The sequence below is a fragment of the Salvelinus alpinus genome, chromosome 35, assembly GCF_045679555.1.
Source record: "Salvelinus alpinus chromosome 35, SLU_Salpinus.1, whole genome shotgun sequence".
Lineage (NCBI taxonomy): Eukaryota > Metazoa > Chordata > Actinopteri > Salmoniformes > Salmonidae > Salvelinus > Salvelinus alpinus.
In genome coordinates, this window is record NC_092120.1 from 22,418,383 (window position 1) to 22,433,802 (window position 15,420).

The following is a 15,420-nucleotide window of genomic DNA, read 5'->3' on the forward strand; positions in this document are numbered from 1 at the left end:
AAACAGTGTTTAAACCCTTTACAATGAAGGTCTGTCAAGTTTATTTGGATGTCGAGGTGGTGCGACGTGCCGGGGTTGCCTTGCGTCTGGTACTAACTCATCCGCTGTTAATTGTATTAGCACCGCAGCTGTCTGCATTGGTCAGGGCCAGATTGGGAGCAGCGCTACAGGGCCCTTCTGCCTCTCTTCCACTGGGATGAGCTTCGAGACTGCCCCGTTCCCACTGATCCCATTGGAGCTGCTCGTCTGCCTCTCACCCGTCGCTGCGCCGTGCTCCTTTCCCGGAAAAAATACCCCAAGACTGCTGCGTGCCTCTGTCTGTCTTTTAATCCCGATTATCACTGTGTGTCGACCAGATACTGCACCAGTCCGACCCGCTTTGTCTTTGAGCTGTTAGATAAGCAGAGTTGGGGATGAGAGTGTTTGGCATGCATGCAAGACACGATTTGCTTGATAGAAAGGCACATTTTCCATTGTAATTCCTCATTGTAATTCCTCATTGTAATTCCCCATTGTAATTCCTCATTGTAATTCCCATTTGAGTTCAATTTCTTTCTTACACTTCCTTTACACAGGATACAAAAGTGGTGGAAAGCTAACAGCTCAAGTATTAAGACAAGTTGGTCAAATGATAAGAAAACATGCTTTAAAACCCAACACTCATTTTGTACACATTTGAAGGAAGATATTCCATTATATGTTTTGGTATCTGTAAAGGGAATGAAATGAGGGACATATCTGATCCCCCTCTCTGCCCCACTTGCATGTGGCAGAGAGAGGGCAAAGGGACAGAGGTAGAGAAGGGGGGCTGAGTTGGTCCTCTAGACCTCCTACCCGTGACCTGTGTTGGTGGCAGGTGGCCATTCATCTCTCCCCCAGCTCCAGTCACCTATTCTGCGGCTAGACGTCAACATCCATCAGCACATGGCAGAGATGATCCAGACTGTAGGTGCATCTACTCTGCTGCCAGTTAGAGGATGAATACCTCTGTTCTGATTGGGTTTGGGAGCACGCCCGGAAGAATGGCTCACCAGTTCAAAGGGGTAAATCGTTTGGTTTCATTTGCATTGCACGCCAATCTGGACGGGTCATTGGCCTGTATGTAGAGAGGATATGACATCGGATCAGGATGCTATGCCCGGGACAAGGAAGCCCCTACAATGCCTTTTAGGAGGACACATTTCTCTGTGGAGAGCTACTCTGGGGGCGTTAAAATAGGACGTACAAACATGTAGGCTAACGCCCTTCGAACAAGTACCAGTATTCCAGTGATCAAGACGGTGATCATTGATATACAGTGCCTTGTAAAACATTTTGCATCTTCAAAGTGGTAGACATGTTGTATAAATCAAATGATACAAACCCCCCCCCCCCAATTTTTTTTTTTTAATGTTTAATTCCCAGGTTGTAAGGCAAAAAAAAGAAAGAAATGCCAAGGGGGGGAGGGGGGGGGGGGGGGGGGGTGAATACTTTCGCAAGCCACTGTAGATGGTCAGATGCTAGACTGGTATCAAAGAGGCAACGAATGTACTTGCCGCCCTCTATCACCCTGTGCACTCCGATAGCGTTGGGTCAGGAGTGGTCAGTGGTTCTCTCGGGTTAGCTGCATGTTGCCTGCCTACCTGTCAGGCCAACCTGTTCTGTAGCTGGCGCTGCCCAACAGGTTGTGGTGGTGGCTCTGGCCCTGGATGCCCACTGGCCCTAGCATCTGTCCCTACATCTGTCCTGCTGTGGCCAGGGACAGGCTCAAGGAGAGCCCCCTCTACGAGCGCTGGGGCGTGAACACGCAGGATGTCCACTGGCACCATCGCCATACGTTTTCACCCTTAACTACATGTACTGCTGGGGAATGATGATGATGGGAGATATGGGAGATTCTCACGTCACCCCGCTCCTCCGCTCTCTCCACTGGCTTCCAGTTGAAGCTCGCATCCGCTACAAGACCATGGTGCTTGCCTACGGAGCTGTGAGGGGAACGGCACCTCCGTACCTTCAGGCTCTGATCAGGCCCTACACCCAAACAAGGGCACTGCGTTCATCCACCTCTGGCCTGCTCGCCTCCCTACCTCTGAGGAAGTACAGTTCCCGCTCAGCCCAGTCAAAACTGTTCGCTGCTCTGGCACCCCAATGGTGGAACAAACTCCCTCACGACGCCAGGTCAGCGGAGTCAATCACCACCTTCCGGAGACACCTGAAACCCCACCTCTTTAAGGAATACCTAGGATAGGATAAAGTAATCCTTCTACCCCCCCCCCCCCCTTAAAAGAGTTAGATGCACTATTGTAAAGTGGTTGTTCCACTGGATATCATAAGGTGAATGCACCAATTTGTAAGTCGCTCTGGATAAGAGCGTCTGCTAAATGACTTAAATGTAATGTAAATGTATATGTGTACTCTAGACAGTAAAGTGCTTTCTATTGAAGAAATTCTGAATTGGCTTGCTGTTGCTGCTGGTAAGCCCAACAGCCATTTTCACCTGCAATATCAAATTTTATTTGCAAATACTTGCACAGGTCTTACAATTAGCCACGAAAAGAAAGAAATTCTCATGTAAACCATCAAATAATGAATGTATGTCATTTTTATCTTCTTTACTAGGAATCTTGCTTAACGCACAAAGGCAGAAGGAAGTCATTGTCTGGGTATGCATGTATATATGTGTGTGTGACCCTAACTGGTTTAATGAAAGATGTGGGAATGAAACAATGGCTGCCTTTTTAAACACCAGAAAGCTGCAGAGAGGAGGTGACATTGAATGGATGAACCCAACGAAAAGTCCTTGAGGAAAAATAATGGCCATTCTCCACTCTCATTGATGTCTATGTATGCACTATTGATACAGCCGATTGCTTTATGCATGTGGTTGATTTCTTTGTGCATGCTTGTCTGAGTGTGTGTGTGTGGGTGGGTGTTGGTGTACCAATTGATTTGTGTTTGCCTGTCCTAGATATACTCAATTTATAAACTATTATCCATTATCAACAACATACATGTGACGGGTCTAGCTTAGCAGTGGAGCTGCCCGCTTCAGACCACATGTACTGGCCCTGGAGACAGGGTCCGGTCCGCCTCTAACTTTCATCCCTCTCAACTGTCTCCCTCTCTCAAGATCTGTCAATCTCAGTAAAAAAATAAAATAAATATCAATAAAATACAGAATTATGTTTTACACAAGTGTGTGCGTATGTGTACGCATTTGACATGGTTTCTGTGTGAGTGTGTGTGTTCTGACTAAGCTGTGTTCTCTCTGTCTCACCAGGGCTCCACGCTTTAAGGGCTACCAGCAGCAGGACAGCCAGGAGCTGCTCCATTACCTACTGGACTCCATGAGAGTAGAGGAGACTAAGGTGAGACTATAGACCCACATTACAAACACCACATCCTTCTTCCACTCAGCCTAGTACCATGGCTCCCTCTCTGTGCCAGTGGCCGTGTTTGAGATCCACACTGACTGAGTAGGCTGACCGATCTACAAATGGTAATGAGTAGTTATTTAGGATGCCTTTTCTTTTCTTTGTTGTTATAGTGATTGAGCAGAATGTATGCTCTCAAACACACCCTGTGTCTTGTGAAGTATGAGCATGGTGACATAAAGCCATTAACTCTCTATGTGAACAGTGTCTATGATACCAGCAGCCAAGCTACATGTAGGGTGGTGTCCAAGCTAGTAGGAGTATTCAAAAGAACAGGCAATGTTTTGATTGCAATTGAGAAGCACACTTCAATCGCCAACGTAGAGCAGGCTGAAAGCCATGGGAGACATTCACCTGTGTGCTTGTGGATGACAGTGTTGCAGGGTCTGGTCTTTGCCTTTGCTCCTTGGCCAGCCATTGTCTTTTAACCTTATGGTACCATATTTTCTGGCAAGTGCAGACTGTCTCCCCCCCTCGTTCAGCAATTAGGGGGAGCCCACCATCACTGTGGGCCCGGCCCAGGGCTGAGTCAGTTGGCCCCTCGGCCCCACCAGCGGCTCAGCCAGCCCCAAAAAGAGAGGAGAGTAGCGGGTGTGGAGTGGTCAGCCCGGGGCCTGGGACAGGGGGACAAGGGTACAGGCTGGGACTCCCCCCTGGTTCTTTTTAAACTTGTGAACACTGACAGTTGTGCCACTTACTGGACTTGCAAGTGGCACGACGGGCGTCATTGTGTGATCTGGGAAACACGCAGCTGTGGGTCGCCCCATTGTGCTGGAGGGTCATCCCCCCCTCCCCAGCTCAAATCAGGGAGTCCGGGAGGGAGGGGTGAAGGGGGGGTGGAGCTGGCCCTATTCATACATTCATTATAGGTTTGCTCATTATACGTTTGTTTATCCCATGTCTAACTCTGTTGTTTTTGTCGCTTTGCTTTATCTTGGCCAGGTCGCAGTTGTAAATGATAACTTGTTCTCAACTGGCCCACCTGGTTAAATAAAGGTGAAATAATAAAAGAACATTTCAAACATACGCTTATATGCATTTTACATCTACTGTCTGATGAATTTACAATACATTTACCTGCAAAAAGGTTTAATGGGTTCGCACTCAAAAAGATGTCGCGTGAAGCATGCTTCATTCGATTTCTTACATTATTTTCACTGCATCAGGGATAGCGTACACAGACGTTTCACTGCATCAGGGATAGTGTACACAGACGTTTCACTGCATCAGGGATAGCGTACACAGACGTTTCACTGCATCAGGGATAGCGTACACAGACGTTTCACTGTATCAGGGATAGTGTACACAGACGTTTCACTGCATCAGGGATAGCGTACACAGACGTTTCACTGCATCAGGGATAGTGTACACAGACGTTTCACTGCATCAGGGATAGCGTACACAGACGTTTCACTGCATCAGGGATAGCGTACACAGACGTTTCACTGCATCAGGGATAGCGTACACAGACGTTTCACTGCATCAGGGATAGCGTACACAGACGTTTCACTGCATCAGGGATAGCGTACCCAGACGTTTCACTGCATCAGGGATGGCGTACACAGACGTTTCACTGCATCAGGGATAGCGTACCCAGACGTTTCACTGCATCAGGGATAGTGTACACAGACGTTTCACTGCATCAGGGATAGCGTACACAGACGTTTCACTGCATCAGGGATAGCGTACACAGATGTTTCACTGCATCAGGGATAGTGTACACAGACGTTTCACTGCATCAGGGATAGTGTACACAGACGTTTCACTGCATCAGGGATAGCGTACACAGACGTTTCACTGCATCAGGGATAGCGTACACAGACGTTTCACTGCATCAGGGATAGCGTACACAGACGTTTCACTGCATCAGGGATAGCGTACACAGACGTTTCACTGCATCAGGGATGGCGTACCCAGACGTTTCACTGCATCAGGGATGGCGTACACAGACGTTTCACTGCATCAGGGATGGCGTACACAGACGTTTCACTGCATCAGGGATAGCGTACACAGACGTTTCACTGCATCAGGGATAGCGTACACAGACGTTTCACTGCATCAGGGATAGCGTACACAGACGTTTCACTGCATCAGGGATAGCGTACACAGACGTTTCGGCTTTACAGCCTTCAGTGTGTAGGTATCATTTTCTTTCAATTCAAAACAGCATTTGTAAAGAACAGCCAATGTGCAGCAGTTGCTTCTAATCAGGTTTGCCACTCATCTGCCATAAATTGACCTGCACAGCATACGCAACCCAACAAATATTGTATACACGTGATCTTGACACTTACACGTTTTATTTACTCAAAACGGAATTGTAGGTACAGTCATCGTGTTTAGCTTGCGCCAACTCAAATGTCCTCAACTGCACGGAATCATCCCAAACAAATGTGCAATAAAACACACACACACACACACACACTCTCTGAGTGACTGGCCATTTCTCCTATAGCCTGTCAACACCAACATAGGAGGCCCAAGTATTTGTGTTGATTGGCCATTTAGTCTAAATATGCTAACTGCATACAGTCAATTATCACCAATTAGCTGAGACGTTAGGTAATGCTCCCTCTCAGGGCATGGCCTGTCCTTGGCCCATCTTAATTTAGTTTACACCCCTCCAACCTTTCCTTCCTCACTCCCCTTCCCTGAGCCTACACACTACACACTGTTACTTTGGGAAGGGGGGTCCTGCTGGTGATTAATTATTGTGGGGCTCAGCAGGGTCTGACTGACTAGGGAGAGGAGTACAGGAGGGGTGCAGGGGGGCTGCAGAGCTGGGATTAACCAGGTTTTTGACCTAAATAGCCAGTCCAGTGCGTGGGTCCGGGGACAATAGGGGCGACTAGTCGTGTCCACAGACACAGACCACGGCCAATTATCTATTGATTGGTGCTTTACTGTGTTTGGTGCCTCCACTTCCACTAGCCGACACACTCGCTGACCACGTCACCTTCATTCACTGCCCACGGCCACGCCACCGAGACTGTCAGAGACGGCTGCCTGACACACTTCACACAAACACATGCGCAGTGTACACACACAGGAGAAGTACACACACACACATACGAAGTGCACACATGGCGCGCACACACACACATTCAGAGAGCTCTGGAAGAAGTGCGTATTTGTTTACTAATGTGTATTTACTCGTGTATTTACAAACGCACTATCATTTTTGTAGTGGTTTCAATTCCTTGGCTTCCCATGGCAGCACTTATATAAATCTCCCTTTGTTGTATAAAACCTCCATTTTGTAGTCCTCCATTTTTCTATCTACTTAAGTTGCCATTTATATGAGATCAATGTGTTTGACATTCCCAGCGGATCAAAGCGGGCATTCTGAAATCCTTCAACAACCCCACAGAGAAGACTGCAGATGATGAGACCAAACGCCAAGTCAAAGGTTCCTGTTCCATTCTGACCCTCAGTAGTTTTGACCTAAATCAATAGCGCCATCTCGTGGCAGCTTTATGTACTGTTCAATGGCTTGCTATGGATAAATTGGATAAACCACAGGAAACACTGAGCATGTTTGTAGCTGAACTTTGCTGTTTTTAACCTTTATTTCCTCGTATCTCAGCATACGGGAAGGAGGGTGTGAAGCTGAACTTTGTGGATCGCATCTTTGTGGGGGAGTTGACCAACACCATCATGTGTGAGGAGTGTGAGCATGTAAGTGATTCATTGCCTGTCCCTTCTGTTTATGGTTACTGGAATCCAGGTGCATTTAGGTGTGTGTGGTCAACCACTGAATAGTTTGGCTGTATTCCTTAATACTTAATGGTGATTAATCATAGAACTATAGTTATAATAATAATAAATGCCATTTTAGCAGATGCTTTTATCCAAAGCGACTTACAATCACTCTAAATACATTTTATGTACGGCTGACCCTGGGAATCGAACCCACAATCCTGGTGTTGCATGTGCCATGCTCTACCATCTGAGCCATATGTTTTGTGTGTGTCATACACAGTTAAACCATTTTAAACCACTTCTCAATGAGCAGTGTTCATATTTCAGTAAGACTGTAGTTGTTCCCAACTGAAAGCCGGGACGTCCTTTGATTGTGCGTGATATGGGTGCCTGTCCTCCGTCTCCCCCCCCACAGATCTCCACAGTGAAGGAAGCCTTCATTGACATCTCCCTGCCCATCATTGAGGAGCGGGTGAGCATATCTTTGCAATAGTTTTGCAATAGTGTCCAGTCCAGAATACTGCTTCTGCCATGTTGGTCATATGTGATTGGTTGGTTGGTTTCATCTCTTATCTTTGTGTCATTTCCTGGTGCTGTTCAGATGTCCAAGCCGTCCAACCCGGGCAGGACTGGGAAGAGCAGTCGGGAGCAAGAAGCTCACGTCTCCCACGGTGGCGAGATGCTTTCCGCAGTGCTCAATAAGAACAGCAGGAAACTTAGCGCACAGGTGTGTGTGTTCTTTGTGTCTGTGTGTAAAAGTGTAGTTTGAGTCAGTGGGTGGGTGTGTTTTGCTGACTGTGTGTGTCTGCCTCCCTCAGAAGCAGCAGCAGGGCCAGAAGTCCCCTGGCTCTGTGGAGGAGAAGGGGGCAGACAGCCCCTCGGACCACCCCTCGGAGGAGTCCCACTCCGTAATGGCCCGTGCTGCAGGTTCCAAAATGGCCGCCACCAGCAGCCTATCGGACGGCAGCGATAAAGACTCGGGCCCTCAGGACAGCAGCAACGACGCCGACAGCGAGGCCTCGGAGAGCGAGTGGACCCCCCGGCACCCATCGGGCCACAGCCATGGTGGCAGAGGGTCCACCCCTACCCAGTCTCCCACCCCGCCTGCCCTCTCCCCCAGGACCCAGCAGGGTGGTGCTGTGGAGCAGCTGGTCAGTGCAGTGCAAAAGATGAACCTGGGCCCTGATTCAGGGGACTCACCCTCCACACACTGTCCTGAGAACCAGGGGGAGCCCCAGCCTCAACATCCTCAACAGTCTCCTCACTCCCACCACCAGGGGGCATTCAAGGCACTGTCCCACAGCTACACGCCCTGCTCCAAGGAGTGCTCCGTTCAGTCCTGCCTTCACCAGTTCACCTCGGTGGAGCTTCTGATGGGCAACAACAAGCTGTTGTGCGAGAGCTGCACGGACCGCCGGCAGAAACAACTGCAGAAGAGCACCTCAGTAGGTTAGTTAGAACACATTCACCGTTTGATAGAGAACTTGTGCTGGTTTGAAAGATATAATGTATTTTTTAATTTAACAAGGCAAGTCAGTTAAGAACAAATTCTTATTTACAATGACGGCCTACACCGGCCAAACCTGGACGACTCTGGGCCAATTGTGCATATGGGACTCCCAATCACGGCCGGATGTGGTATAGCCTGGATTCGAACCGGGGACTGGTGCATTGAGATGCAGTGCCTTAGACCGCTGTGCCACTCGGGAGCCCTTGTTGTTAAAGACAATTTGTTGAGATTCTGACCTGATAGTGACAGCAGTAGGTGTTATGGAAATGTGTGGCTGTTATGGAAATGTTTACACAGATATTCAAATACAGACATTTAGGCTACGCTGACTTGTATCAGGCAGAGCAATCATGTATTTGAAAAGTTCCCATTCACAAAGTGACATTGTGGTGTCTGTATGTGCTTACAGACAGTGGTGTAAAGTACTTAAGTACAAGTACTTTAAAGCACTATTTAAGTCGTTTTTTTAGGGAATCTGAAATTTACTTAACTATTTAGATTTTACACAACTTTTACTCCACTAAATTTCTAAGGAAAATAAAGTACTCTTTACATTTCAAATGCTTAGCAGGACTGGAAAATGGTTACTTTAAAGAATGGGAAATGATTTCTACTTTTTTATTTTAGCAATTACATTTACTTTTGATGCTTTTAAGTATATTTAAAACCAAATATTATTTTGACTTTTACTCAAGTAGTATTTTACTGTATGACTTTTACTTGAGTCATTTCTTATTAAGGTAGTTTTACCCAAGTATGACAATTGTGTACTTTTTTCACCACTGCTTACAGAGAAGAAGTCTGACAAGGTGTACACCAGCGCTCGCAAACAGATGCTGATCTCTTCGCTGCCCCCGGTGGTCACTCTGCACCTCAAACGCTTCCATCAGGTTAGCATATTACTTCATGCATTATTGTACACATCTTTACGTTATAGTACACGATATATCATGTTCATGTGAATTACGTTGTGTTCTCCTGTTTATCTAAATTGTTGCGATCGTGGTGTAGGCTATTACTGTGTCTTATTGTGTGTTGATGTCTTTGGGGTTGGTTGTGATTTTGATTGTGTGCGAAGGCAGGGATGAACCTACGAAAAGTCAACCGTCACGTCAACTTCCCTCTCCTCCTGGACCTGGCTCCGTTCTGCTCGGCATCCTGCAAGGTACTCACTCTTCTTCACGTCAAAACAGGGACATTATCTGTACAAAAAACCTTACACTGAAATGAATATGGGTCCTTGGAGACTGTAGCTCAAATGATAAGTATTTGTGCTTGTTATGAATGGTTGGAAAGCTACCAATAGCCGACATGCTTCTGTTTCTGTCTGAGCTCTTGGTACTGCTCAATGTCTCATCCTGAGTGCATTCGTGTGTGTGTTTCTATTTGGGCAGAACCTGGTGGCGGGGGAGCGTGTGCTCTACAGCCTGTACGGCATCGTGGAACACAGCGGGTCGATGCGCGGGGGCCACTACACAGCATACGTAAAGGTCCGCTGGCCCCAGAGGAGAACCGAGCAGCCACACCGCAGAAACATGGCAGGTAAAAACGGTCTCTTTCTGTCTCTCCATAAAATACACTTTATTCCTTTACCAATTTTGTCTTAAGAGTCTGTCAATACGTTTACATACAAAAAAATAAAAAATATATATATATATATATATATATATATATATATATATATCGACCAAAGCATGGAATTGTATGATTGTAAAAAGCATGTGTCGCTTATACATACAAACGCACTGTCTTTGTGTGAAGGCCTCACTCCGCGTAACCTTGAAGGCGACATTTATGAGAGAAAAAGCGCTGTTGTGTATATAGATGTCCAGCGTTAAATAGATGTATTTTCTCCTTTCCATACTCAAGGAAAGTGCCTGCCATTCAACGCTCAACTGTAATCAAACTTTCTTTGTGACAGAGGTCTGTGCGAGCGGTTGTCCTCGCTGGTAATTAACTAGTATAGAACTTGAGGTGTCATTGTCTTGGCAGCATTGGTGAGCCACCGTAGAGAGGTCAAAGGGACCTCGGTAACCACTGTTAGAGTCTGTCTCCATCAAATGGCAACGCCGCTGTCGTCCACCATCCATCTCAATGTCGACACATCCCTCCTTACAACGCTCATCTTTTTTTCCCTCTTATTTTCTTCTCACTGCTTTTCTCTTTCGCTTCAATACATGTTTTCCTCACCCTGCTGTAACCTTACGTCAGGTAAAGACTGAAATACACTACACGACTTTTGCCCGGTCTAACCATCAGAGAACCTCTCACATTTAACAATTCAGTCAACCCAAATCGTAGTGTACACCTGGCGGCCTCCACGGTGGTACAATGAGAGAACTCACACTTGGTGATAATGGCTGATTTGCGGCCGAATGTATTCTATATATTTTCAAATTATCGGGACACCGTAAGTGCCCTTGAGAGCCTTCAGTGCGCTTACACTTTACGGGCTGTGGCGTTACCCTACGATTTTGAAAAATGCGCCAGGATCCTGTAGATCGGGTTAAAAACCTGTAATGTCCGCCCAGTTTAAGTTTAAAATAGACTTAGTGCAAACATTAAGTGTTTAGGGGCTCGTAAGTAAGCATTTCCCTGTAAGGTCTACACCAGATGTATTCGGCGCATGTGACTAATAACATTTGATTTGTTATAATTCTGAAACATGCTTGGTCTAATTGAATTGTCTTGCCTACATACCAGTGTTGCTATGAACATGTCTTTACTGTGTTTCAGGTCCAAGGGAAGCAAGCAGTGCCACACAGGGTCAGTGGGTTTATGTAAGTGACACCAATGTCCACGCGGTACCAGAATCCAGGGTCCTCAACTCTCAAGCTTACCTGCTGTTCTACGAGGAGATGCTGTGACTGCCAGAGCACGGAGCTGACCAACAATCATTGGTCTCTCAGGAGACGGAGGAAGAGGGGAAAAGAGAGAGAGACCTGCGTTGGTTATACCTCTCTCTAAACTTTGACTCCCAAGAGCATGAAACATGGCATGATGGGATTGGTCGGCCATCAGGGACATAAAGTTACCTTGATGTATACTGGACTGCTCAGCATTGAAGGGTCACCACACTGGTCGACTTACTGAACGTCCCCATACAGTTGCTCATACTTCTGTATGTGAAAGAGAGTGAGCGAGAAAGTGAGAGAGGGGCAGAATAGTATGTTTAATTAAATGTACAAAAAAATGCTATGTTATTTATATTTTACAGCCTGCTGTGGTGAATACGAATTGTATTTTTTGTAGAACACGCGAATGTGTGACTATCATTAAATGGTGATTGCCAAAGAGTTTTTGGTAAGAGAAATTATATAGAATTATGGGAAACATATACAAAAGACTTAAGTACCAAAAGAATGTGATCTCAAACTATTCCTGAAAGGAGAGGTCCATAATGTGGCAGGCCACCCGAGTGTGTTTCAGACCGGTCGGCACAGTTTTTTTCAAATCCGAGTTCTATTAAATGTGCACACTGGTGCACAAACAATCTCTAACCACACAGATACAAACGCATTGTGATGTTTAACAAAGGGACATTGCTACATATATGATTACCAGCCTGCCGGACAATAAACAATTATTTTCATTTCGTTTATTCTTTTTATCCCATATTTTCTGCTGTAGTTAAACTAAAGGCAGTGAATGTGTTGATCAATCTTGGGATTCGATTGTGTCTCACCATTTATGTTAATCGTTCTGCAAATATTTTTTGGAGGGGAATGAAATGGAGATATTTTATCTGTTGATTGTTGTGAAATTGCCAAATTATTCTGGTCAAGTGAAGGATTACTGTAAATAAAGATATGGTTTGATAATTTCCCCCCCCCAAACAAATAAATACTCAGTGCCTACACTCTAGGATTATTATGCTTCTGCATGTTAAGAACAAATAATTACGGTGAACGCATATTTGCATACAGACAGCTTGTGTGAAATGATAAATGCAAAAGCATGAGAATTTGGTGTATTACCACAATACTAAACCATATATGGATATGGTGCTACAGGGTTTTTCCTTCAGGCTTTCTTTTCCTTCTGATAATGTCAACCGATTTCAATAAGGAACTCGGAACACCGTTGGCTTATGTGAAATCGTATATATCGAAGAGAATAAATCGAATTTATGAAATGGGAAACTAACCAGGCTCAGCTTGCATGTTCTTATTTCGGTTGGGTGTTTGAATCCTCTCTTTTCCCCCCCCCCCCCCAACGGAAAGTACTTGATAGTGGATGAGTACGGCTGTTGTTTTTGCACCGGAATTTGTGTCATCCCTCTTTACTGTGTGAAGACGGTGCTGGCCATTAGTCAGGGGCTGTCACAGTGAATCCCATGGTGCCATATTCACTCTGTCGGTGGTGGCGATGTGCCGTGACGGGTGCAAAGCAGTGCTGTTTGAGAAACATGTCGCGAGCTGGTGAAGAGGAGGTGGGTGTGGAATCAGGAAAAGGGCAACGTCTAAAAGCATCCCATCGTCCAACCTCCTGGTCCCGCACACTGTGACATCCCAATCACGCTGTTAAAACATTAAAGCAGAGTGTCAAGCCACCCACCAACAACACAGCACTTTATAAAAAATGTATGTATTTGGTCTATTTTTAAAAGCAGGGGCCCTTGCTTGGGGACATTCTCTTGAAGGATTAGATATGATTTTAATCTCAGTTAATGAAAGGGACTGGTCCCCTTTCCTCTGTCACGGTGGTCATGGAAACCAGTGACAAGGGACCGCTGCAGTGTTCATCTCTTACAACAGTACAATACAAAGGGACAGTGCTCAGGCTCAGCTTAACATTTAGTCACTTCCATGGAAGGTGGAACTAGAAGTGTGTCCCCTTCAAGCTTGGAAGCGTATTGCCTTCAGGGCACTGGTCACATGGTACCAAGAGTTTGTTTCTGAGTACCATGTTCTCTGTCAGCATCTGTGTTAGGCAGCCTACAGTACATGGGTGTTTATTTTAGTCTATAGCATTATTGTCTTGACTTGTTGCCGTCTTGTGTTTCAAATGTTTATTTCAGAGGTTTTAGACAGAATCACAATACTGGACGGAATTCAATCAATTGAAGATAGGGTATTTTCGGATAGAGCCGATGTGCTCTGTCTCAGACAGTCCACCAGATGGCTGCATGAACTGGATACAGACAGCTGTTTGCCATTGGAACTGAACAGGGCCGCGTGCAGTAGGAAAACATCCATCTTTTTAATAGCCAACCACAAAAATCACAGAAATGACAGGCTACAGATCTTGACTGAGATCAATAAAAATGACCTTGTCTCGAATGCAACCAAGAGCTTAGGCCGACGGAAAGAGGGTAGACACAGATTGTATAATATGACTTCCATCTAACCTGGAGGAAAAAACAAAAAAAGACTTTCCAATGGCATTGAATCTCTCATTGATAAAGATCATGCCAATCGCCTCAATTGACATCCTGCGTCTGTCTGTGCTCACTGGGCTCTTTCCCGCTCTCTCTTTCCGCTCTGGTCATGGTCTCTTTGCGTGCACTACCGAAACAGGGAAGTGAATGGGGAGGTTCAATTCTAAATGTATGTCCATCTATAATAACGATACGGATTTATTTGTATTCGTATTTTAGACCCACTTGTCCCCAGCTGCTTGCTAAATATTGCTAAATAAGTTCAGGTCCCCAAAAATATTAACGCAATAATTGATACATTAAGTTATTTTTTATTCCTTTAATGTTCTTGCCATGCATCGCATGTTTATCTTACAAACAACTGATGCAATATTTTATCAAAACCATTCCCCATGAAAATAGATGACATTACATCGTTTAACAATATATAAAATGTTCTAAAGTAATGTTTAGACGTTTCAAGTAAAATCTGTTGTTTTAGTCCATGAGCCAGACCCCCAAATTTATAGTGATTTTCTTGAAGGTCTATGTCCCTAGAGCTGGAAATGTGTGATAGCAGTGCAGCAATGGGAGCTTTCTGTGTGTTATCACTCTCCTCTCTCCATCTTTTCTTTCATCTCTCCACTTTAAGACAATTCACTGTGTACAAGTCTAATGAAAGAAACGTGAAAAATAATATTTTCATGTCATTCTTTAAAACGATGAGACAATTCATTTTATTTTATTTAACTAGGCAAGTCAGTTAAGAACAAATTCTTATTTACAATGATGGCCTTAAAATAGCCCTCCTGCGGGGACGGGGGCTGGGATTAAAAATAATAGGACATAACACACAGCACGACAAGAGAGACACCACAACACTACATAAAGAGAGACCTAAAACAACAACATAGCATGGCAGCAACACATGACAACACAGCATGGTAGCGACACCACATGACAACAACATGGTAGCAACACAACATTGCAGCAGAAAAACATGGTACAAACATTATTGGGCACAGACAACAGCACAAAGGCAAGAAGGTAGAGACCACAATACATCACGTGAAGCAGCCTCAACTGTCAGCAAAAGTGTCCATGATTGAGTCTTTGAATGAAGAGATTGAGATAAAACTGTCCAGTTTAAGTGTTTGTTGCAGCTCGTTTCAGTCGCTAGCTGCAGCGAACTGAAAAGAGGAGTGACCCAGGGATGTGTGAGCTTTGGGGATCTTTAATAGAATGTGACTGGCAGAACAGGTGGAGGATGAGGGCTGCACTAGGTATCTCAGATAGGGGGGAGTGAGGCCTAAGAGGGTTTTATAAATAAGCATCAACCAGTGGGTCTTGCGATGGGTATACAGAGATGACGAGTTTACAGAGGAGTATAGAGTGCAGTGATGTGTCCTATAAGGAGCATTGGTGGCAAATCTGAT

At 45.4% G+C, this 15,420-nt stretch overlaps 1 protein-coding gene across 1 annotated transcript in view; it reads left to right on the forward strand.

Annotated features, from left to right (window-relative positions):
- The window catches only part of LOC139564001 (ubiquitin carboxyl-terminal hydrolase 45-like), a 46,150-nt gene extending 33,666 nt beyond the window's left edge, over positions 1-12,484 (forward strand). The window contains exons 9-18 of the mRNA XM_071383118.1: positions 3,260-3,347; positions 6,741-6,822; positions 7,000-7,091; positions 7,531-7,587; positions 7,717-7,842; positions 7,934-8,564; positions 9,418-9,515; positions 9,704-9,790; positions 10,020-10,167; positions 11,362-12,484. Coding sequence (XP_071239219.1) covers positions 3,260-3,347; positions 6,741-6,822; positions 7,000-7,091; positions 7,531-7,587; positions 7,717-7,842; positions 7,934-8,564; positions 9,418-9,515; positions 9,704-9,790; positions 10,020-10,167; positions 11,362-11,492 — 1,540 coding nt within the window. The 3' untranslated portion in view covers positions 11,493-12,484. The remainder of the gene's footprint in view (positions 1-3,259; positions 3,348-6,740; positions 6,823-6,999; positions 7,092-7,530; positions 7,588-7,716; positions 7,843-7,933; positions 8,565-9,417; positions 9,516-9,703; positions 9,791-10,019; positions 10,168-11,361) is intronic.
- Positions 12,485-15,420: the final 2,936 nt, after the last annotated feature.